Source organism: Strix uralensis, chromosome 23, assembly GCF_047716275.1.
Source record: "Strix uralensis isolate ZFMK-TIS-50842 chromosome 23, bStrUra1, whole genome shotgun sequence".
NCBI lineage: Eukaryota > Metazoa > Chordata > Aves > Strigiformes > Strigidae > Strix > Strix uralensis.
The window spans coordinates 8,409,252-8,435,196 of NC_133994.1; the positions used below are offsets into that span (position 1 = coordinate 8,409,252).

At 42.9% G+C, this 25,945-nt stretch overlaps 1 protein-coding gene across 20 annotated transcripts in view; it reads right to left on the reverse strand.

Annotated features, from left to right (window-relative positions):
• Positions 1–25,945, reverse strand: part of EIF4G3 (eukaryotic translation initiation factor 4 gamma 3) — a 149,379-nt gene that overhangs the window by 87,540 nt on the left and 35,894 nt on the right. For 16 of the 20 annotated variants that reach the window (XM_074893016.1, XM_074893010.1, XM_074893007.1 and 13 more), the window contains exons 2-3: positions 18,451–18,526; positions 11,033–11,176 (exon numbers count right to left, since the gene is read on the reverse strand). In XM_074893016.1, the coding sequence (XP_074749117.1) occupies positions 11,033–11,176; positions 18,451–18,526 (220 nt within the window). The remainder of the gene's footprint in view (positions 1–11,032; positions 11,177–18,450; positions 18,527–25,945) is intronic. The other 4 variants (XM_074893017.1, XM_074893013.1, XM_074893003.1 and 1 more) reach the window with 1 other exon arrangement.

Genomic DNA, 25,945 nt, shown 5'->3' on the forward strand with positions numbered 1-25,945 from the left:
TTTTTATGACTATTTCGGTAACTAGATAATTCAAATCTATTTTTTTTTCCCCCCCCCCCGTGCAGTCAGTAGAACAGGGTCACGGCAGACTTCGAAGCTGTTGTCTGCACTGACTTGTATAATGTGAATAATTTGAGTATGGTAGAAAAAAACTCTGTAGTATCTGTAATGTCTATCTGTAATATATAGAGCCAGCTCATCTGCAAATATTACAAATGATGATGGAGAAGACTGGATTACTAAATTTATTTGTTTCAGGCTTTTCTACACGGTACCCTCTCAAATAATGCATAAAAGCATATTCACACACTACTCCCATGAACTATCCCAGCTTTACAGCTTTAAAAATAGCACAACAATTAAACCAATAAATAAGGACAATTCCCCTCTAAAGGCCTGTAGTTTGGCTTTCGTTATTTACAGTGATACTTCAACTGCATATCATCAAACACAATACCAGATTCAGTATAAGTCTTCATTCACAGCTACATGTCCAAATATGCAGGTTTTTTGGTATACATCACATCAATAATTTCAGATTTTTTAAGCAGCTCATTTGCAAATTATCCGGCATCACTGAAATCAGGCTCGTTCTCATCATAGCACGCCTATAAAATAAAAATACATGGCAGTTGCACTCTGCTGACTCTCTGTAAGCCAGTGCTGCTACCCTGCAAGATGCATCAGTAACCTGAAAACTGTTTTTCTGCATATATTGGTATATATTACTTGGATTATTCAAAGTCCCATTAAAATCAATGATGCAAGTACCAGATCTCTTCTGTGACACTGAACAAGTTATGCAGATTAAAGGTTTCCACTTTAAACAAGAATTTAACACAATTACAGTGCAAATACCCTGCTACCGACGAAGGGGCTGAAAGGGGCTGGGAAGGGACCAGTTTGTGGCACTGGTACAGTCTTTGCACATCAGATTTACTAGGAAGCTTCAAGGGTTTGGATCTGGATGGAAGCAAAGAGTAAACAGGAACTGTGACTGGCGTGTTTATTTAAATACGTAGGCTTTTTTCAAAAGCCATTTCCTCAAAATGCCAGATACTCAGTTAGCTCCAGGTGTCTTGCCCTGTTTTAGGGATTCACCAACTTGCAGGCAAGAACAAGCAGAGAAGAGCCTGCACTGCTTGCAGCAGTCAGCATCCTCACTTCTCCTCCTCCTCCTCACAAGCACACCGGTTTCCACTCCCCCCCGCCCCCCGCCTTTTCCACAAGCCCAGCCTTCAGGAGAATTCCCTGTATTGGTAAATATTAAACTCAGCCTTTAAAAGGATAAAAATATCCTGATGCAAGAGGAATTACTTCTCTCGCAAACGTGGCTCAACTATTCTTTATTCCTCTGCAGCACTTTGTCTCGGGGTATATCATCTGTGTCACTACCTGCCCTGCTAAATTTTTAACCACCTTTTTTATGGCTTCATATGATTTAGTATCACACATTCAAGTGGGCAAAGGCAGCAAGCCCAACAGGGAAACAGAGTCCCAAGTAACACCTGCAGAACTACAGGCATTTTTTCTACTTTTAACATAAATAGTCAGATTCCCACCAAGGGAAGGCGGAGAAGGAAACGTGGTTTCCTCTTCCCTGGACAAAGACAGTTTGTGCAGAGGACAATATAGACACAAGATACACACTCCTTTCCTTCCTGCTTAAGACACTGTGGTTACTATTCCTGTAGGGATGTTACGAATGAGGAGGGTGAAAAGGAAAAGCAAGACAAAAAGGGTCCCTCTTTGACATATTATCTCCCCGAAGCTCAGGCTTACCCCGTGTTTTTAACCTAATAACTGCAATTCTTTTCTCAGCAGCTCCACTGCTGAATGCAACCATCCCTTAACATGATGCAAAGGTAAATATAACATACAGCTTTGTGAGGAAAGAACAAGCTTTCTGCTTTTTAAAATAAGATAAGGCACTCAAGCTGATAGGCCCACACCAAGTTTCAGACCGCAGTGATACGGTCAGCTGAAGCTACAGAGTGAAATATTTAAACAAGTGTAATTTTGAGACACCGGGGTGGACAGATTGTCCTGCTAGGGGCTGTCCTCCTCCCAAACACACTTGTTTATTAAATCCATCAACATAGAATCTGCCTTGGTTCAAAACTGTTGTTAACGAAGGCACGAGGGCAAGGATAATGCCACAGTAGATTATCATTTCATAACATCTGTAAATACTGGTATGGATTTACTTGGCTTCTTACAGAGACTGAAATGACAGTCCTTGCCTTGACTGCAGCACATGGCTCGCAGCCTGGGGTGGTCTAGTAACGACCATTAGGTAATTAACTGGTATTTTCCATAATAAAGGTACTCAAAAACATAGAGTGTGTGTGTGTGTGCGCCTGTGTGTGCTGGGGGTAGAAATTCCAGCACCTCCACTGTTGGAAGCAGGCCTGTTATTCTCAGCAGAGACACCCTTGAGTTTACAAAGTGCCTTTCACTTGTCCCATAAAATCTCATCCCAATTTAACCAGAACATTAACTTCGAGGATAAACATTTTTGCTCAGGAACACAGCCTGCAGCCAGCTGATATTCCCTAGTCCACGCTGCTGCAAAAACAGCAGCAGCAAGTTTGAGCCTTCCCTCCTCCTTTCCTCCAAGACCCAACAAAAAGCTCTAAAAGCTTGTAGACAGGATGTTTCCATCCTCGCAGATATTCAAAACCCAAGTGGACACGGTCCATCGTAACCTGCTCTAGCTGACCCTGCTTTGAGCAAGCACTTGGACTAGATGATCTTCAGAGGTCCCTTCCAACCATAACCGTTTTATGAGTCTATGGCAGCAATCAGATAAAACGTTCAAACTTCACTGCATGAAATACCATTGCGTGTAACTGTGCAAATTCAGACAATTTAACGCAACTACATAAATTACTGGTTTCTAACAGCACCATAAGGAGGGGTCTATGGAGAACACGGGCACAGCCTTTTCCAGGCTCCGAGGAGCCAAAAGTGGAATTACTGCTTTGTAACCCTCAAACCTTTTTGTGCTCTTTTGTCACGAGGGGAAGGCAGCACATCGAGACTCCAGCTCGCAGGAGAACCACGCTGTTTATTAATTTCAAGCCTTCACCCCTGTTGGGTAGGTCCTCCCTACTGAAGTTGTAAGTGGCTCCAGAGGTTACTCTTTAGCTCCCCGGTCTGACACAACAGCTAACAGTGGACTCCAGTAATTTAAGGGCTCCTTCTCCCCAGCTTTATCTAGCTGCAGGGGTATTTTATGCCCTCTACATTTACAAAATGCAGACTGTGTGTAAAGCTCCGACTTTTGTGCTGACTTTGGTGTTCATCAGGACATATTGCCTTCTGCAACACATTGTGTTTGTTTAAAAACTACGTATTTTCTGGAGCATGCAGGAAAACATCCATTAAATTGCATGGAACAGAAGGTATTATTACAGAACGAATACCAGAATAGAAATTATTAAACATAAGAAAATGGCAAGTTGCCTCACATTATTTTGTCTTCTTATACTACGAACTAAAATGTGGCTCAACAAGTGGTAAAGTCTGAAAAGCATCAAAATAAAGCACAGTCCACATGACTGTGAGAACAGAAAACGTGCATGGAAAACTCCTAAAGAAAGGGATCTGTAGAATTTTAAAGCAGCTACAGAGGAGCTTGATTTTCTATTAAAAATGCTATTTCAACACCCACCCCTCCAAAAAAAAAAAGTTACTGGCAATTTTAAAACTGCTTTTGATTCATAATAATATCACAAGCCAGAAGAAAACTCTTCCGCTAAAATATGCATTGTGTGGCCAAGACACCTACTGTGAGAGCTTTTTTATTCAAAATAACTCGGTTTACAGCAGGTTGGCTGGGCCAGGGAAGACTCCAAGCCAGGCTAGGGTTACTCCTGAAAGAAAAAGTTCAAGCAGCAGTAGGAAAAACACCTATCTTCTCCCACTGGGCACACAAGACCACACAGAGAAGTATTAAACACACCTCTCAAAGCAGTAATCCGCTGTAAAATGTGGTAGCAGCACTAAGGGGGTGGGTCTGCAAGCAGATCTAGTCCTAACTAGACGCAGCATTTGTGTTGCAATCTTTCCTGTGCACATGGACGTGATAAAACAGATTCTTCTTTCTTTCCTTTCCTTGTTAGAAAAAAAAAAAAAAAAAATTTAAGGCTGTTTCTAGTCCTTCCTAAGTGCACAGATATTAAAAGCAATTCATTCATCCCACCTATGTCGTGCTTTTTGAAAGTTAACTGTTTCCAAGGGTAAATAATTATTAAAGTCAATAGCATTAAGCAGCATTTAAAGCTACATTATGCCTTCCTCACTACCCCAGATCTCCTTTCCTGCGGCTCTTGCCCCCAGCTGCTCTCCCCAAATTAGAAGACACCCATGAAGTTGAGCATCTCTACACAAAAGCACCCCGAAGCCCGAAAGGCACCAACAGCAGGTGCTGAGACACAGCCATGCTTTATGTCTCTAGCACAGATTTGCCCAGATTTAAACTAAGGAGGTAAAAGGCACAGCAATGAATCAAAAATAATGTATATGAGCAAATATTCCCAGCATTATTAACCCAATCAAAAACCTACTAATCCTATTACAAACCAGAGAGTTCAGCTGCACTTCCAGCAGGTCTTTAACACAAAGGCCAAAAGAAGATTACACTTCTCCTGGATTTATCAGCTATTAAATAACTCGCATTTTCAAATCTCTACCTGCAGTCATATATTCCTGCAAGCTCAGAATTAGTGAGCTGCATTAAAAATATGTGTTGCAAAGAAGCCTGACCCGGATGTACAGAACCACGCACAAGAAAAAAAGTGAGAAGAGGTCAAATTCTCAACCGCTCAGGAAAAATACATTAATATGTGTATGTCTGGAAGGCAGGTTTCTTGCCCACAAAGCACTATCAAAAGTTTAGTTGTTTAAATTTTCTTTATTCTCATTATCTGGTAGGGACGAAGACCCAAGAAACTGGAATCCACCGTTTGGAGAGGCAGCACGCACAGGCAAACTTCTCCCCGATTTCCTCACGTAAGGGGAGTTTAATCCTTTATTCTGTGTCCACGTCATTGTGACCACAAAGACAATTGCTAATTAACATTCTGGCTGACAACCATACCTGCTCTACGAGATACAGGATTCTGCATGTTTTTCTTCAGAATGAAATCTGCTGTAACGGCATCTTCCATAAAACAAGGAGGTTCCTGTATGGGAAACCTCTCTGGGTGAAGAGCTCCCTGCAAAGCTTAGAGACTGACCCCGACCAGGGTGTCCACAAAAGATGCTCTCCAAACACAAAAAATGATGACAGGGCGTTGGTACAATTAAGACAATAAAATTAGGGAGCCCTCGTGCTCCAAGGGCCGTCGATTGCTTCGTCCTAGCCAAGTATACGTGGCCTCGGGTAACGGGGAGTAGCTGCATTTGGAGGAAGACGAGTGTAACGTGTAGTTCACGGGCAACAAAACCCAGAAGCAGCTGCCTCCAACACAAGGAGTGAACAGCTACCATAACACGCACTATGTTCCAGGGCACCTGACTTATCACAGGGCACGAATGGGCGAGGTTAAGATTAAGTTACATTTCTCCTTCCATTCCAATCCATTAATAAACATCACTTTATTAAAAGCATCTAAAAATCTAAATTGGGCTACGAATGTTGGGAGGGAAGTATTGAATAAACATCATGGTTATAACAGGATTCCAGCTCCTGTAGAAAGGATCCAAGATAATAAAAGAGGGGCTTGGGGATTGCCTATAAACATGCCGCAGATGGCACACAGACATGCTTCCTGGCACAGATTCCCAGACCTTAAGGTACTAAGGAATGTCTCACTGCTATTACAAACGCTAATTTAGCGATGGTGACATTTTTGAGGACCAGAATGAGACCACAAAACTCTTTTCACTTAAGGCAAAGAACCAGATGGTAACAAGTTTCAGCTAGTACAATCTGTTTTGGATTTAAATCAGCCACCTAAAAGTCAAGGTCTCTGTACACCACGATCCTGAGAATTCAGCTCTCTTGCACTTTTGTTTTCTGCGGGTGTATCTCAGCATTGTCAGAAACAGATAAGGGATTATTAAACACAGCTGTCAATAACTACAACAGCTTCAGAGTAAGGTCTCAATAGATGCCACAGGGTCCTCTGCTAACTGGATACTCCATCATTTTAGCCTAAGAGGTAGCCGTGGGCGCAAAGCGCCGACCTGCTCAGTGCACAGCGTGTTCTTAACGAGAGCTAAAGCTTTCCCTGATTACAGAGGAAATCCCTGGCCATTTGTTCCAAGCGTTGTTGGTCGGTGCTCACAAACTGTGGTCCCAGACTAAAAGAATCCCTCGGCACGCACATCAGAGGCAGCAGTTTTAAAGCTGAGGCAGAGAAAGCCAAGAGCCTTTTCCAAACCATTCCCCTCTTGTGTTCTCACACGCCAGAACCCACTGCACTTGTTCCCCGGGATCCTTCATCCCTCCTCATCACCTAGGAGGGTTTTGAAATTGTCTTCTCCTGATGCCCTAAGCTTTGCACCGCCTCCTGCTCGTGCTACGACTGGAGGAGCCTTCTCCTTCCCTTTTGATCGCTCACTGGACAGAGGGAAGCACTTTTCTGCTGCCTCCTTCCAAGCCCCAGCCTCGTTGCTTTGGAAAAGCTCCGCTTTCTCGTTATTCCCGTCTTTACAGCTACACCATAAATTACTGTAACGTAAAGCCAGAGCAGGGGGTAGATTTACAGCGTTTCAGCTGCTTTGCGTTAACTGCCTGTGTGAATGCTCTTTGCCTACACTACTTGGCCGGGACTATCTCACATCCATCATGGGATGAGAGAGCTCAGGCAAGCAGTTACCCTGCAGTGCCCAGCACACTGTAAATCCACTGTAAATGCCCTACCTGATCTCAGGATAACTTGCTCCGATAGCCACGCCCAAGGCAAAACTTCTCTACTCCTTTTTCAATGACTTCTCCTTTCTTCTGTACGCTCAGAAAGTGAATTGTCTCAAACCAGCCACTTCTGAAGTCTGCAAGCCAAGAGAGGAGGCAGAGGAGATGTGTCCCTCCTCTCCCAGCCTGTACAAGGGGCCCTTTCGCACGAAGAACAACAGAAATATGAAATTTTATGTACATGGGGCCACATCTGGCCATAACATCACTGCGGCAACATGTGCTGTGCATTCCCCAACGCCGGCAGAGTTCAACACATTCCTGAGAGCAGCAGTATGATTTCAAGGCCCTGGAATTTGGGAAGCAGAAACGCTGTCTCTTGCTGCAGAGACGGGGGTGTGGGACTGTTTCACATCGCTGCCAAACTCTTCTCATTTTGCCGCAGAAACTAATTCTGAAGGGCAGCTAAGTGCCAGAGGCTGGTCATTAAGGAAAGACTTTGGAGGAAGTCGAACAGCAAGACCTTCTCTTGTTTTGGCTATGTCAAATGGAAAAGGTAGAAGAATAAGTGAAAAAGACACCAAACCACAGCACAGCACAACCATCTGTTTCTGTTTATTTAAATAAAGTTAAAGGAAAGCCAGCTACAAAGGTACAGCATACATTTGCACCTGACTGTTCTTCTCACAGCAGACACTAAATGTCCCATACATCTCCTGATCTGTGGTTCCCAAAGTCTGTCTAACAAACCACTCAACACTGTCATCTTGTCACGCAGAAGTCTGCAGACCTATAAAGTGGTCCAGCTCCCAGGGACCAGAGCTTTTGTAAGGGACAGTACGTCCTTTTATCACTTACTAACATTGTAAGATACTACCTAAGGTCCCATCGCCCAGACGTTAGGGAACAGGCAGCTTTAGAGCAGCCAGGACAGTGAGGGAACCACTTGTGGAACCACAGCATTTATTAACCCTCTGTTCTCCTTTGCAGCATGACTTCTGCAAGATCCCGGCTGGAAGAAACTGGTAAGCAACTCTGAGCCCTAAGAGGAGGGATGCTGAGATGCCTGCTAGATAAAAGCGAGGGACTGAGCTCTCTGAGCCCTGGACTGACAGCACTCAGAGTAACAAGCAAGTAACACATATTCTATCACTGGCAAAATTATTTTCAGACCTACATGATAGCCAAAGTCCAAAAACATACCTAAATATTTTCACTCACTACTGCCTAAACAGCAGTCCCTACCTGGGAAAGACTCAGTTTTATGAGTATTCGTTAAGTCACGGTTCTGGTGGAGAAATCAATGACCCCTCAAGCATATTCTAATTCAAGTGAAGTGGTCTCTTCCTTACCTTTTTAATTACTCTGTCAAATCCAGAACACACACCCCCCTCAGCATGCACAAACACACACCACTATATTGGGCCAAACGCAAGGACAACCTTTGTTCAATGTTTAATCATCAACGTAGCGTGGGTTGTTAAGGGACAGAGAAGTATGTGAAGTGTTATATTGCTGTTAAAGAATCAGTAATAAACCATTCATCAGAATACCACGTCAGCTCAGGTCCCTTTATCTCAAAAAGGAAATAGCAGGATTTGAGGGGTCCAAGAATCAGACAAAAAGAACAATTACAGCATGGAAAAACTTTGAAGTGATGAGAGATTTAAAGGGTTTTGATTGTTTACCTAAAAGAAAGCAAATAAATGAAATCATGATAGAAGTTCACAAAACTACACGTGGTCTGGAAATCGGAAACTTCCACTCACCTCGTTTCTTAACGCAAGCACAAGAGGGCATTCAGTGAAACCCACAGGAGACAAACGACAGATGCAATGAAAAGGTAATACTTTCATCCAACACTCGCTCAGCTGGGGAATTTCTTACCATAACATAATACTGAAACTCAACACCTGACAGGGGCCGAAGTGAGATATACATAAGAATATTCAGAATTTTAGTGTTTAAAAAAAACACTTAAGTCTACCCAAACCTCTAATAGTTCAGGGGTACAGAAAACCTTCTCTGGGGCCTGGTTATCCTGTAACTGCTTACGTCAAGAGTTTTGAACCCCTTTTAAGCCTAACTGGTAGAAGTGTCCCAAGTGTAGGCACTTCCATTTTGATTCTTCACCATCACCTCCGGCTGCAGATGAGAGGGTCAACTGATGGGACAACACAACAGTGAAAATACCCAAGCAGCAAGCAGATGCTGTGAATGAACAGAAACCACTATTTTTGCTACTTTGCTACCCAATCCCAGCATTGTAGGAATCACTTAGAGAAAGCTCCCCAGACCTCACTCCTCTCTAGTCCCAAAAGTGCACAATGACCGATGCTTTGCCTGGCTCATAACCTCGGATCTCGCTGCTTCTTCCTCTCACCAAGCATGCAAGGGCCAGCCCCATACAGTCAGAGGACAAATATCCTCCTAGAGCCCTCGAGGATCCCCAGCTGACATGGAGGACGTAAGGTCAAACCGCTCCTACTAGCGGCATCGGAGTGACACAATGTGACGCTCATTTCCAAGACGATAAGAGCCAGCAGAACAGGAAATGAGCGTTTTCCCGGCTGGCTGGAGTGGTGATTTGGCAGAGACCGCTCTCTACGTATGCACTGACTCAACAGGAAAATATTAAGGAGGAAAAAAAAAAAAAACAACTTGATTAGAATATTTTTTCTGAGGAGGCTGCCTAGAATGTTCTCTTTCTTCCCCTCTTATCTGTCACACGATTAGCCTCCCTCTGGTGACAAGGTTCACCAGGAACGAATGTCTTGATCCATGACACAAGGCAGACAACATTTTAGGGTTTGCTCTGCAACCCTGCTACATTCTCCCTCTTATGTGAGGCTCAGCCTTCAAATCAGAGACTTTATTTCCAACAAGCATGCAGCAAGAGTGCAAGAAACGGCCCCGATGCCGCTGACTAATGCTTGCAAGCTACTTAACGATCCTAAATAAGATACTTCAGCCTCTAATTTCCCACTCCATAAAGCATAAGCATTTGCACATTTCCAAACATGACCACGAGTTTTCAGTTTTCCCACCAAGCTTTATCTAGAACGTGTAATATTAAGGTGAAGCGTTCCTTACATGACCTTATTTGTTTTCACACATCTCCTAGTCTAAAAGGTCAGTTGCAGTTTAATATTTCATCCAAATTAACCAGGCTGGCAGCAGGACTAGAAAGCTTGCCTTCTCCCAGCACTGCAGTACGCTCGAGGCTCTCACCACCACCACACTGTGGCACGCAGACGTTCGCAAGCCCATCCTCAGCTTGTCATCTTGTCTCCCCACTTAACATCTTGTTCAGAACAAAACCCCACTTCTTAATAGCCAACCTACTCACGTCTTCCTACTTTATTCCACTTATTTGAACAAGCATAAATTAAACAAGAACAAACGAAACGTAAGGCTTTCCTCCATCTCAAACCTCAATGCTTTTACACGTCGCACTTTCCCCAATCCTGTATCTTTTATCTCCCCTCTTTCTGTTCCCCATTACCTGTCCCTTTTGCCCCTTCTTTTTTTAAGATAAGCCTCTCCACTCTCACGTCAGCCCTGTAGAATATTAATCTAATAAAGACTACAAAAAGACCAATTTATTCCACATATCTTACTAAACGCTATTTCTCCATTCTTATTATAACTCCCATTTATCTCTTCCTCTGTACTTTTTTTGTAATCAGTCCTTTGTCTCATTTCTTTTATTAGCACTCATTTTTGTAACTCATTTTACTGTCCCACTTCTTAGGAGAATTACAGAATTGCAGCGTCCTATACAAAACATTTGAGATGAAAAATCCCTAACAGAGGACATCAGGCACTGTTACGGCGTTTCAAATGGAAGTCAGGCCGTGCCCCAAAGCAGCCTAACCCAACAGTGAAGCACATTCCTCATCCATGAGTACTTCCTATAACTTTTCAAGTTGCTTTTAGTTTCTGTTACAGAATCAACAATAAACTGATGCCTAATAAACTCGAGTGCTACCTTACCTATAAGTCACTGCAAGGTTCGAGCTGCATAAAGACATTATTCACTAATCCCAGATTTCTCCATTGGTCACAGACAAGACAGCTATGTCAATTTTTGAGCAGCAAAGCTCAGAATCGGCCAAGAGGAAAAGAGGGAGGCTGGGAACACTCTGCTCCAATGCCAGGTCTTACCTGTGAAAGCCCAGGGGACGATGCATGTCCCGGTGGCGTTGCAGCAAGATTTGGGTGTCCCTTATTTATTTCATGTGCAGTGTAAGGGGATGGGGCAGGAGGACCCGGTTGTCTTGCTACTTGTGTTACCTGTGTGGAGATAAACTGTTAGTAAAACATAGTATTAGTAATCCAATCTGTATAGATACTTTAATCTTCTTTTTAAGCAAGCAGCTAGCAGCATCTTTATATAGCTATATAAAATAATATATATTTAGCTAAGTGAAATGCTGTACAAGTTAATTAACTACTTATATGATTCAGGAAAACAGGGAAGGATCAAAAAATAAGAGCAACAGCTGGAGTCATGGGTAGAAACGTGTAGGAACTGGAGGAGCTTTATTGCTGGGGTCTTGCTTTGCAATATCCCTTTGACTTCAGGCCTGGGATCTTCTGATCTTTCCGTTATAAGCCATATCAAACAATACTGTGATTTTGCAAAGGGATACACATTACCAGTGACCCAAAAAACAAAGGGGAAAATTTGCATACTCCCCTCCAAAAAGGGATGAAAGGACTGCACAGAGACCCTGTTATCTGAAGGGCTTGCCACGAGCAAAGAATGAAATACCAAAGCAATTCTTGCATATACTTATCTCCTTTCTCAGCTTCTATGAAAAAAAATACTAATCAAAACACATGAAACAAAATGTTGTTAAATAGATTCACAGCACAAATACTTGCTCCACTGTATTATCTCCATGATGGAGGTGTTTTAAATATACTTTATATAGTTACCAGAGTAAAAAAAAGGAGAATCAAAGGAAAAAAAGAATCACAGAACCATGGGGTGAACCCCCCCAGCAGTTCAACACAACTAAATATTTGCAGATTCGGTTAAAGCTCATAGTCTAGAATTCCAGCACTCGCTTCTCACTGACCTTTTCTCAGACCCCCTCCCTGGAAGGATTCAAGACCAGGTTGGACGAAGCTTTGAGCAACCTGATCTAGTGAAAGGTGTCCCTGCCCACGCAGGGGGGTTGGAACTGGATGATCTTTAAGATCCCTTCCAACCCAAACCAGTCTATGGTTCCAGGATTCTATGATTTTTTTTTGCTGAAAAGCACCACTTAGCTATAGGCTAAAAGCACAACACAGGCAACGCTCAGAAGGGGACGTTGCCACTGCGGAGGCAGATGTGTGCGTATATATTTCCCCTTCTGCTGAAGAAGGCAGAAGAAAATTCCTGGCTCTTGATCTTTAACGGAGTATTAGCACCAAGTTCCAAGAGAGCAAAGTATGAGAGCAAAAGTCACAGAGTTCATGACTAAATGCTTTTTCCAAGTCATTTTATTGCATTCCAAGTATCGATGCCTGCCGTTACACTACCTGAGCCACTCAAACAGCTGCACCAGCAACGAGAATCATAACGTGCAATTTCTCGAGGCTTGGAAATGGTCCAGAATCATTCACTGCGGGAAGATTTACAGCACCCTTGTGTTCATCAGAGAAAAGGGTGGGTCAAATCACAGAACTTCGTCCTCTGTCCCCATCAGGATCCTTTTCCCACAGGGGAATCACCTTTTTTTTTTGGCTGATCTAGATCGGCAGGTGTGTGCACGCAGCTCAACCAAAACCAGTATTACAGAGAGCATCATAAAACTTTCCACATCCCCTCCCCAAGAAAATCAGGGTCTCTTACACGACTCCTAAGACAACCTTGAAAGACTTGTCATGTCAATCGTGCAGTAGTCTGTGCTCAGAAGTGACTACATAGCATGACAGATATCAAAAAAGGCAGTTAAGGAGGGGAGAAGGAAGCAAAGGCAACATAAAATACAAGGAAATCATTCATATAAACAGCCCCATTGGTGGGTTGAGTGTGTACTCATCACCAAGATGTCTCCTTGAACATCACTTCTCGTGGAGAAAGAGAGGTTATTTTGCAATAGCTGTGGTACTTCAAACACTGACAGCTTTTATCTCCCTACACTTACAAGTGCACACACTATTCCAACCAAGGCCAGAGCCATCCGAAACCCTCTGATCTCCAACAGCACCCAAGTCAACACAGACATTTGACAAGGGAGACAGGGGCACTAATAATATCCCAGGTTAGCGTGAGCATTCAACTGTCCTCTTCGGAAATTAAAACATGCAAATAACCTAGGTTGGAGGTTAATTAAAGACTGCAAGGAATGCTGTTCTGGAAGCCAAAGCGAAGGGAAAGCTGCGCAGCTGTGAGAATGATGGTCCCCGAGATACCCTCGTGCAACGCAGTACACGAGTAGCAGATACATTACAGACACATTTGCTTGAAAATTTGCTTGAAAGCCTAATTAAGGCAACAGAACAACCATAAAGTCATACCATCTTGATACTTTGGCAACAACGCACTTAGACAGTGTCTGACGGGAGTCTAATCACTGATCTGATAGGACTTCCTAGCCAAGTCCAGCCTAGTGGAGTCAAAAAAGACGAGCTGCCCTTCCAGCACAAGCAACAGCACAGAGCGTCTTTCACGCCAGCTACAGCAACGTAGGTATTTCTACACCTTCACCTTGGCTCCTACAACAAATTACTTAGAAATAAACTGAAATGTATGGTACAGATTTGAATGTTAACAGGTGACAGAGGAAGACAAATTTGCTGAATTTATTCACTAACTTTAAAAACAGTCAGCCAGAGAAAGACTCTACCAGCTCATCACCTGTGTTATGGGATGTTTGCCCTCACAGTGCCTGAGGTTTGGTTTTCTTCTTATTAAATGGGATTCTGTAGAACAAACTTGGTCTGTGATTACTACAGAAGCAAATATCCTTCTTAAATCTAGAGATTAAATTATTCCCCTAAGAACGGATACACAAAACTACATACTAATTTGCTAGGGTACCACTTTCTTCTTTCCTTAACTGAGTAGCAAGAGGCTAACTTTAGTTTTCCAGAAGCCTTAAGCCTGTGTTTTCAAGGGAATAATGAATGAAACATGAAATAAAAACTCAGGCTGGAATTCTCTCTTTTTGTTTTGAGCTTAAATCTTTTGGTTTTAGCATCTTTCACAAGTTTTGGATTATTCTTCCCCCGCTTCCAAGTACCTGATATATAGTTATATCCATGAAACATTCAGGTTAGATCAGAATGGATGGGGCATGCCACAGACATCCCTCAATTCCAGGGAATGCCTGGCCATGATACGGCGATAGTTTACCATTAATAATTTATTATTAAGAGCTGCTCTTTCGCTAAACAAAGCCCCCCAGAAAAAGGGTTCAGACTTAGGCAGAACCTCTTTCCTTCCAGCATTCAGTTTATTCGCTTGGGCTGGTGCGGACAGCTTCAAAGCAGCGCTGCCAGCATCCCAGGAACTGAGCATCCCTCTTGCACACTTCGCAGCCTCCACCGCAGCCGGGCAGGGAAACGAGTCGGCCTCCTGACCCAGATCCTCCCTCTAAGCAGAGGGTGGCTGGAGCAGCTAATCCTCCCTAATCTCTTTTCTACAGGATTCTCTTCATTGTAGGAAGATCCCTTTAAAGGACACAAAGGCGAATCACAGTACCTCTGCTGGGTGTGAAATTATCGGGAAGCCACCAACAGGCGCCCCATTGCAGAAAAGGCACCAAATGAACACCCAAAGAAGCGAATGACGGAGTCAAGCCTCAGTCACTGAAACTTTGGGGCAAGTAGGTTCTTCAACACCTCACTTCCCCATTACCTTCTTTACCATCAGCTAGCACTGAGTCAGGCAACCTGACGTGAGGTGGTATCTGCTCCAAAGAGACACAGCGATTAATTCTGCAATTAACAATTAATTTAAACCAGTGTTGGATCCCCCCATGCTACAGAAACTCTGCTCAAGGCTACACCCAACCAATTTTCATGCACTTCTCTCCAAATAGGTTTACCAAATCAACACTCATTTTCTAATCAGTTCACATCCAGGAGTCAGTGTTGTTCCTTAGCCTATAAAAATTTATCCCAAAGTATTTCTGGTCCAAGCTTCAGCGCCTGAGATCACAGAGTGTTACCGAGGCAGTTACGAACCTCCACTGTAACCTGCCAAAAAAAGGTTATTTGTGCAAAAACTGGATGTACATTAACACAGTTATTCTTCTTATCTCATTCCCAACTCATGCCTCATGCTGAATTTGAAGAGCACATCTGCTTCTGATCATTCGCCCATACTCATTTTGTTTTCAACAGAAATCAGCCCCCGTTACCCTGGGTGCAGGCACACATGGTGGCCTGTAATATTTAAGGTCACCTCTGGTGCAGTTCCCTTTCTGTTAGAAGTCAATGTCTTTCCCTCAAACTCCAAGCCAAAAAGCTTCTTTGAATATATTTCTTTGAAATATTTTACAACAGAAACAAAATTTCATTCTTCCTCCATTCCCCTTTCCAGATTCCACAGGTTTGGGATCTTATAGCAGATGTAAAAGTAATTTGCATTAATTTCTTGCAGTACAAACAATTGGGAAACATCAAGAAGCAGCAAGGAGCTGCTTACAGGGCGACACCCAAATCTTTACGTCCAAAAGTAGCTCTTATGATATGGCATTCTCCTTTATTGATGAAGGGAAATTATTGCAAGATTAGTTCATTGAAACAATTCTTTCCAACTGTGATTTGCTTTAAAATAATTTTACTGCTGGATTTACTGATTAAAAAAATAAAAAAGCAACCCCTCAAATATCAGAATTTTCTACAGTATACTATGTAAAATAAACGAAGGTGATATATGACAAAGTTAGGTGATTTTAATATCAGTATGATTTCATTGAGAAAGAGGTTCTACCAAAGTTTTGTTGGGAATATTGAGCATCTCCAAGTTCTCAGACAAATTTCATCTCATCTGAAAAAATCACACTTTGCCTCTCCACACCTCCTATCTCTGCCCTATAGGAAAACGTGTTCCTCTGATTTTATTTCAAGGGAGATTATTGGGGCTCATAGTGAAAGCCACATGATTTTCCATTCCCATTTTTGGCAAGCCGCACATAGTTCTAGAAAAAAAAAAAAAAAAAAAAAAAAAAAAGAGTCCAGGAATGTGCAACTGAGGTCCTGATAATACATGTGGGAAGTTATGGAACAGATAAGCAAATTATTCATCTTTAACTAAAAACAGTGGTTTCATCTGTGGGTTGCCCATACCTCAAATGATTTGTCCTCCCACCCCATGCATGACATACTATAACCTCCGGGGAGAACACCGAGGCAGCTCAGAGTCACTGCGCGGTGGTATCAGACCACAGACCTCTTCCTAAACCAGCTGTCCTCCGCCAAAATACACGTATTTAAAAACTGCAATGTGTAATCCATGTGGAAACCCACATACGATGACTGAGCAAATAAAATGTGGAAGTGAAAAAGCAGTCCCTGAGTGCTGAAGATGCTGCTCTCTCCCGTACGGCTGTACTACGTGACTTCTTCAAAATATGGACAAACTATATAGAAAAATCATAAACTAAAAAATGCCCCATTTGTTGCGAACCCAGACCTTAAATACATGATGCTGCTACTCGTGTAATAAACCACAGAGACCTTATGATGAATGAATCTGTCAAGGACCTTGATCATGTGCCTCTTCCATCCTAATTCATTTTTTCTAGGACTTACTCTAACTTTGCAATCTGCCAAGAGCTTCAAATAGAAGCTCAAAAGGAACTTAGCTGAGAAATTTCTTTCCTTTCCCTAAAACATGAAATTTTCTTTCAAACTTGTGTTTTCCTAAAGCCTAAAATCAAGATACTCCCAGCCCTGGCTTCTATTCCTGTAACATATCAAAGAGTTATATTTTTCCACACTGAAAAAGCTATTTTAGGTCATTCTTCACAGTTACTTTTACATTTTACATTAATTTAAATTTTTACAGTCATATTTTCCCACAGGCATCTGAATTATGTCTTTGGAGGAAAGAATTGAAAAAAATAACCTTCTTTTTCCCCAAAAAGGAATTCAGTTATTTTTAAAGTGGTTTTTAAGTGTTGTACAGGGTATACAAAGCATAATATAAACTGAATTATTTATTACAACTGTTTGTACATTTATGTTCCTTTGGTTTTGCTGGTTTGCATACATACATATGTATATACATACGTATGTGTGTATATGATATTGAGGACACAGCTAGCAAAAAAAAAAAAAATCAAAAATCAGTCCACAGCACGAGTCTGACGATCCACTGCTGTCAAAGCCACAAACTTTGCAATCTTAAACCCTCGTCAGAGTTGTACCCCAACCCTTCCGACTCACCTGGATGGAAATCCACTGGATGGGCAAGCCTGAGTCTTTCTACTACTACAACTACTACCCAAGTCTCTGCCTTTCTTGGACTCACAGGCCCTGGACAGCAGTTTTGCACTTAATCCTGCGCAAAGCTTGACTTTGCATCTCGACAGCAGTCTCTCTGGTAGAAGAGGCGATCACAAAACTCTTCTCTACAGCCCAAAAAAGGAAGGGGCCAAAGATGCTCCAGACCTGGACTCCGCACATGGAGGGGATGGAGCCGATAACCCCTTCGCCAGTTATTCAAGCGAACGGGGGGAAGGAGAAAACCTTGTAGAGCAGCTTATGTTTTTCTATAAGCAGCTTATGTTACTGCATAAAATACAGTGAATTTCTCCCATCTATAGCTTTTCTTCCTGTTTCCCAAATAATTAAAAGAGCAGCTTAAAAGCTTTTTTTTTTTTTGGCATTAAAAATATTTGCACTATCCCACCAGAAAAGCAAAATATTACTTTCCCAGGGCTGTGCTGATTTAGCAAAGCTTATAAATAACACTGGGCTTCCAGCTATTACGCCCTGAAAAAAAGAAATTAATAAAGGAAAATGGTATCATATGTTCACAAACAAAAGTCACTATACCTCTAACCTAAATTTCCTGGATAATCAAGCTTTATAAATGAACATGTAGGACAGTCAGTCAAAAGCACCTATCCCAAATATTCAATCCACAATCAAAACACGTCTTCCTCTGAGTAATGGAATGTTTCACGTGAAAAACAAATCTTCCTTGATTGTTTTTCCAATAAGAAGCTATTAGAAACGTGCAGCCACTAATACGCTCTAACAAACCAGTCTTCAAGGTGCAGGAGGCAGGAAAGAGATGGAGCCAACAGACTGAAAATATGGCCAGTAACATTTTTACTCAGGTGAAACTCTTTTGTTAAGAAAACCCACTCTCTGCTAAAGAAAACTGTAGACACTTAAAAAAAGGAATGGACCCCAAAGTCCCCAAGATTTCTCGTTTTCCTACTCACATGCAAAATACGGTCCTCATCCAGCATCACTTACTTTAGGAGGGGAACAAAAAGTTGCGTTTTTTAAATTGTATGCTTTTTAAACTTATTGTTTTTTTAAAAAACGATACTATTTCCTTACGCTTGGAAAGCACGCCCCTTTCAAAAGCAACGCGACCGCAGCGGCCCCAGCCAGATACTCACAGTGCTGTACACAGCGGAGACGGTCGGCGTGAAGATCCGATCCTCGAGGGGCTGCTGAACAGGACCTCGGGGGATTCTGCAATACAGCAAGTTAAGGAAAGCAACGTCGAAGGAAGGGTCGTGTTTTGGGCGACAGACACAGCCAACGTGTCGTCCATCAAGGCAGTCGGTCACCTTCCCCGCTCAGGCAGACACACAAACATCTCGGAGGCGCTCACACGCAACCAGGCAGCGACAATTCTTCAAGGTTTGCCAAAAGAGGAGCAAAGTGTGGCTTCAAAAGGCGGATGCCACCGACAAATAAAGCAAGAGAAACCGGAAGCAAACAAATTGCAGAACAATCTACAAAACCTTCGTCCTGTCAAGAGAATCCCCCACATCTTTTTTTTTTTTTTTTTTTTAAAGAGTAAGGGAAAAAAACCAAAACCCACAAGCCCTTTGCATTCAGCGAGACAAACCCTGCTGATCAGCAGGGCATTTTCTGACAAAGGCAGTGCCTGTTTTGCTAACCACGCAGGAATCATGTTATAATTGTTTCCTTGTTTGCCTCTCTTCAACCAGTAACTCCTTTCCTCATCCACCCACCAAAATCACTTCTAAAGGGGGCTGTCAGATAGATTTTAAGTTTTGATGATCTGCTGCAGGGTTATTTAAAAGAAAACTGCAATAGTTTTCTTAAATTGAAAAGGTATTGTGGGAACCCAGGGGGGAAAAAAAGGGAAAGAGACTTTATGCAACAAACAAATAAGCTAGAATCCGCTTTACTTGTGGAATAAAACAAGGGGATGCAGGTAGTTAAAAGAAAAAAGCTTCCTGACTTAGCTAACACCTTGTGGCCTTAGGTTCAGCATATGCCTACTCGATACCCGATGCCCACGGTCATAAAGAAAGCCACGCTTAACTTGCTGAAAAATTTTCCACTAAACGCCATATTCAGATTTCACCTTTTTGCTGTTTACATTTTATCTGTCAAAGCCTCTCGGAAAATGAGAACAGCCTGATTGATTAAGTTTCCTGCACACAAGCCAGCAACGCAGACCTCGCGTGTTAACATGATGGCGGATACTTAGAATAAAAATCATGAAAACACTTCTTGGGTTTTGTTCAAATGAGGAAAAAAAACCCACTTGTAAGTTAAATTTTGAACCTAGAAAATTAGTCTGAGTCTTTCAAGAGTCCTCCCTTTGCACTACAAGCGTGATCTCCAAAGAAACACTGCTGCCCAAACCTTTGCAGGGACCAACGTCACAGCGGCAGGACAGACGCTGCCAGCGCTACGAAGACTCAACGGCCACCCAAGCTCCACGATCCCAACTGTTCCCCTTCCTTAAAACGGACAAAATTTTAACGTTGAAGTAATGATTGTTTGGACACAACCTGCTCTGCGTCTGCCGACTGTCTGCAGCAAGCCCCAGCCAGATCTCCTCCTCCTAGACCAGCGCTAAGGCAGAGCAGAAACAATTTTAGAATATCGCACTATTTTGCAGCGAACGCATCACTAAAAAGGTCCACCCTCACCAAGCAGGCTGAGAAACTGTTCTAAAAACTTCCAATTTTGTTATACAGTCAATGTTTGAATGCCAGACACGATAAAAACCTTGCATTATAGGATTAGGCACAGAAAAGACCGTCACTGACCTTCACAACACCTCTGCCTGTTAAAGCCTGGCAGGTGTAAAACAGGACGCCTACAACCAGCTCTGGATTGAGAGAACCGAGATGAGGATCTGGCACCACTGGTTCCCAAGATGGTGCTCACTCAGCCTACATTTCTTTTTTTTTTTTAAAAAAAAATGAGTGCAAGAATTTATTTTCAGGGGCTAAGGCTTGTCTTCAATTTGCAGACTTGCCAGCTTGCACACAAGTGGTATCGTTTGATAAAATAAAGAGGTTTTTAACAACAAAATCAGATGTAAAATCCTGACTTCAGCAAAGCAACGGGAAGATTTGCCACAGAGTTGAACAGAGCTGAGGCACCACTCCTAGCCTTTATCCTGAGGATCTTACATTCATTCCTGACTTCTGGGAAACACCAACAGAAAGCCAAAATTTGGGAGAGGAGGATTAGAAACACATTGCAAGACAGAACAAAAACTCGTAAATTTTCTGCATGCCACTGCCATAGCACCCTACCCTCACCCCAAAACCATCTTCTGATAAAGGAGCATGAGGCAGAGGCACGGTTTTAAGCTGCCAGCCTTTTGTCACAGCTGAGATTTTGAATCTTGAGGCAGTTTTGACAATTAATTGAAGCAATCACTGCTTCAAAAGGGATCATTCCTGAGTTTGGAAAAACTGTTTCATCCCCGAGAAGGTTGGGATTTATTTTCTTATTTTAGAACTTATATAAGCCAGGAGGAAATAATCTTCTTTAAGCAGAGTAACCTCTCTTTTTGCACCCAGGAAGAGCTGCCTACAGGAATGAGAAGTTTAAATGGATTTTTAGAGTTTGGGGTAGCCATTTAAGATCAGATCACTTCCGGAAACCGATGATTCCCATCAGATTAGAAAGAAACCTTTTAGGTCTTTTTTGCTAAAGGATTTAACCTGGACATGAGACTGATAGGGACAAAAACGCCATAAATTCCAGTAAGCCTTAATGAGATATAACAGTTGGAGAGAGCAATTATTTCCAACATCTAACTGTTGGCATCTACAGACTGACTCTCCGCAAAGAGCTGGGCCTGTGGAAAGGTTACTGCTTCCCTGCCAGCATCCTGGAGCTCGTTTCTGCCCACATGGTAGAAGTGACTCCCCTCCTTCCCCTTACATCTGCCAAACAAGTCCATCCTGGGGTAACAGTTGCTGTTATTTTAGAAGTGAGCCAGGGTGACTGCAGAAGTTCATCAGCAGACTCTTGTTAATGAAGATCTTTCTTCTAGAAGTGGGTTAAGAGTGGAAGCACGGGAGGCTCCACCATGGGATGTGAACGGGTGGTGGGAAGTGACCCCTTGTCCAGCAGCATCACCTCATCCACATCCACAGCAAACCATCCTCCGGGGCACTCCTCCTCTTTCACTACGCAGAGATTTCGGTACCAGAGAGCCGCACAACCTGCGATGCGACGCACACCACACAAACGCTGCCCTTCCACTGCCCCCATCACACAGAGTAAAGTTTAAGCCTTAAAGTATAACCCATCCTGGCTCTATCGAAGCGCTTAATTAACCACAGCGCAAAGAAACGAGGATATGCTGAATAATTCAGGCAGCTCTTTCATGTTACTATTCTGGCATGCTTAGATCCAATTCAGGAGGATCCTGTCCCTCCCTCCTCCTCCTCCTCCCCCTACATCCTTGCCACCCACGTCACTCTCTTCAGCTGCACCGATTCAACTATTTGTGCAGCCATGCTCTGAAATGATCCAGGAGGGTGGGAAGGGAGAGCGGGGAGGGGGTGGAAAAGCAAAGCTAAACTCAAACCTCACGCCGTTTTCAGAGATCCCTCCATTACCGCAGGGAGAAAAGACAAGGCAGGTGATGAAGCAGAGAGCAGGAGCAAAGGGAACCTCTTAAATCACATCTGCAAACGGCAGGTTAGTAAAGTGGAACTACAGTCTCTGCTTTTCACGCTTGTGTCGGGCTGAACGACGCTTTACAGCTCTCCCTCCTCCATCAGCATCGTGCCAAAAACCAGGAGAAGGACGGCAGTCAGCGGGTAGCACTGACTCTGGATTCTCTTCATTGCTGTTTAAGGCTCATTAACTCATGAAATATATATTTAAAAATCCACGTAAGTGAGATACTTCTGGCAGATTAATAAAAGCAGGCACAGATGCAATGGGAGTTCCACCTAGTCCCCATCTGGCTGCAGCAGTGATTACAAGCTGGGGAATTTCAGGAGCTATTAAAGACCCAGTGGGAGAAGGCAGGCAAAGGCAGTAATGCCGGTTGGAAACAAAACAGAATTTTGTCTTGAAACCAGAAGTCTCCCTAAAAGGAGGAGGATATCTTTTAATTAGACAGCCACAGCCACGCTCTGAGAAGAGGGAGAATATGCGACTTCTCTGTAAAGCCATTAAAGAAAAAAATCCAGACCAGGGCTGCCTGTCAGCTGGAGCATTCAGAGGCACTAACAAATGCAGAGTTAAATAAAAGTCAGGAGGAATTGCTTGCAGAAATCTCCCCCTTGTATCATCGTGCTTGTCTGCTTGCTCTAATCAAAACTGAAACACTGCAAGATTTTTGTGTGCTTTTACAGCAACGAACAACCTGAAAATGTGCAGTAAAATAGTCTCTTACAGCAAGAATTTGTACAGGTTTTTCTGCTCTGTTCCTGCTTCCAAGATTGGAGGGGGAAAGAAAAAAAACACTATTACGTTTTATTCCAAAATGGATTCATTTTCCCCTCAAACAGTGATTCTCACCTAAGCTCATTTTCAGCAACTAGCAACCATTTTATCCTGAGCATGCACTGATGGCCTCTTTCTTCACTTCCAGCTGACAGTAACGAGTAAGCACCTTCTCACATGAATAAAAATATCTGCGGGTACCCAAGGGTGCATACACAAACGCGTTACACAAAAAACATTCCAGAACTAATGATTTTTATCCCTGCACAGAAACGGAGCAAGTCTCCCACCAGCTATCCCCAGGGTTATATAATTCCGATGCGTGTCCCCGCTTGTACCGAAATTGTGTATTAAACGACCGAAAAAATACAAGATAAAACCATCGAGCAAGCTTACAGAAGGGCAAGAAACCACATCAAATTCAAGCACTTCTTTCAGGTTTTTGGTGCAAGGGATTTTTAAAAACCCCCTGAATAGGGAGGTATTTGATGGCAGAGAGCTGTTAAAAGAATGTGTTTCTCCTCTGCAGCCTCTTCTCTATTTAACATGCAATTAAAATGCAGGAGGTGAACATCCTAAGAGCAGAAGCACCTAATTTAGCAGGTTCGGAAACCGCAAGGGCTTGCTTAAAAGGTTAAAAGGGAAAAGCTACGCCAGTCACAGCAGCTTGCTGAAACTTCCCCCAGCATCACCCCATCCTTTGCAGCTCCGCCGTCCTCCGCTCGCAGGGCGAAGCCTTTTGTTCGGCGCGCTCCATCCTACCTGGCAGCGAGCTCCCGGAGAGCTCCGTTCGCGAGCCGGCTCAAGCGTCGGGTCTTCTGCACCGTCCGCCAGCGACGAAGCCCACGGCCGCATCCGTGCCACCCGGGGATGACTTCTTAGCTCCTGCCTGCCTCTCACCCTCGCAAGCAGAGCTCTCGCAGCACGCTTGTGGTCTTAAAGAGGTAGTGCAATGGGGGGTCTTAGCGATACCTCGGTGGGGTTTTGTACCAAGCGCTTCCACGCTGCAGAAATCTCTCCGCTTCCCAAATTTTTCTGCCGTGTACGCAGCGGAGAAGGGACCAAAGGTAGCATCGTGCTCCTCTTAGCATTTTGTATGGATAAAAATCAAACCAGGCTTACAAGAGAAAGCGTAAGGTAAAAAGATAAACTCACCTACAGCACCTCGTGTTTTAGAAATCTGCACTGCACTGTATGAAGAGCTTGAAAGCTTCAACGCTGTCTATCAGAAGGAGAATTAAATCGCAGCACAAACTCCTCAGCAAGAAATTTTGCAACTTGTTTCCCTCGGCTTTCCGCTCGCTACCCCCAAACGCAGCAACGCGCACCCCCGCGAACCCGCTTATTTAGCAAGTACCTTGTGAATCAATTTTCCCTTCAAAATAAATTCCTATTTTGACAGGCCACGTTTCAGAAGCCAGGGGAAGGAAAGCTGGTAAAACAAACTACAGCCTTTAAAAAAAAAAAAAAACAAACACACACAAAACCAAACTCCACCAAGTGACATGTCACATGGGAAAAAAAAATATATATAAGATCAAAACAGGGCCATCCACTCTCTCCATGCTGAAATACTTACTACAACCAACCAAACTTCATCCAAGGGAAAAAAAAAGGTCAAGTTACAAAGCGAACTCCCCCAAACTTAGGAAGAAGCAGGATTGCTGTTGTCTGTGCGACCATAATTCAATCCCCCTGTGTACACACAGAATCAAGCCCTTAATTACAGAGGCACATGCTGGGTTTCCCCAGTGTCCCTATTGTCTCCACTTTTTCAACTGTCTTACAGGAATCTAGCACCTTATACCCTTCATAGCTAAGCAGCTCTTGTTAATAAGAGGTCAGGGATAATTAATTACAGAAATCAAGAACAATGTAATTCAAGGACTTTGGAAAATGCTTAAAGACTTAAGAAGAACCTAATAAAATGCCAACCTGCTGCTCAGCCCTCTCCGACCTTTCCACTGCCTATATCCAACAGCACATCCCAGCCCCAGCAACTGCCCAGACGTGTAACATCTCCCATCCTTGCAGAGATGTTTTGTTTTAGGGTGGGTTTGGGGTTTTTTTTTTTCCATTTGTTCAGGGTTTGGGTTTTTTTTTTTTTGCTAGCAGATTCCTGCCAAGGGGGCCATGCCTTTTGGTGGAACCTCAAAGGAATGAGCTGGCTCTCTGTATTAAAACAGTGGGGTTAGTTCAGTTTTCCTGGACGGATGCAACTGGTCTTGTGCAATGTGATTAGATGTCAAAATAAAGTATGATTCAGCGTCCTGACTGTATTACAGGTCAAAACCAAATGGGGGATTGTTGTTTCAATGTTTGGTGTTTATTGTTATCAAAGCAAGGAAAAAATAAATACAACTTTTTGCTGGCATAAGCACTCAGAAATACGGTCACAGTCAAGAGCTGCAGGTGAAGAATTCCTTAGAAGGCCGTATCAGCTTTACACCAATACTTAATTCTGATATTAAGGACACATTTCTGGCTAGTCAAATGTTTTAAAAATAAAGTAACACAATAAAAGGTGTTTGTAAAGTGGCAAAAATGGGGTTTGGTTTATGGTTTAAAATTACCAAGCTATGTAACAGAGCTGTACATCATCATGCCTCTATCCCTGTAAATAGATGCAAACCATACTTCCGCGATTCACCACCTTCTGTAACGACTTACACCCAGAAGGATCTTACGGCACAAGCCATTATTAAGCTTGTTTCAATATTTTATGGCCTAATATAAGACTCCTTTACTGCAACATGTGTAGTCAGTGTTCACAACCGAATTGGCATTTGTTAAACATAAATTTTAAGTGGATCAATGAAGTGTTTGTGCAAACTACCTTTTTAATCCTTCATGTTATTTTGTGTATTAAGCAGTAACACCGAATTCTCTTGAAGTTCTCATTTATGGGCTGTTTTATGCTTGTAACAAATACCTTAAATAAGGTATTTATCTTTTGCTTTTGTACCAGAGATGCACCTACATAAATACTATTGATGTTTCACACCGTCTCACTGGCTCCTTTATGAACTGCACCTGCCTCGTTCGAAATTACTGTCTGCAGGACTTTCCTTGCTCCCCGTCTGAACTATTTGACGATAACTGAAGGTGATAAGGCTTGTCCATCCCTCTGCCATTTAAGCACTCCCTCATTAAAGTATCATCTCCCAAGCTTTGTCCAGATCCAACTGTTACAAGCAGTGAGGC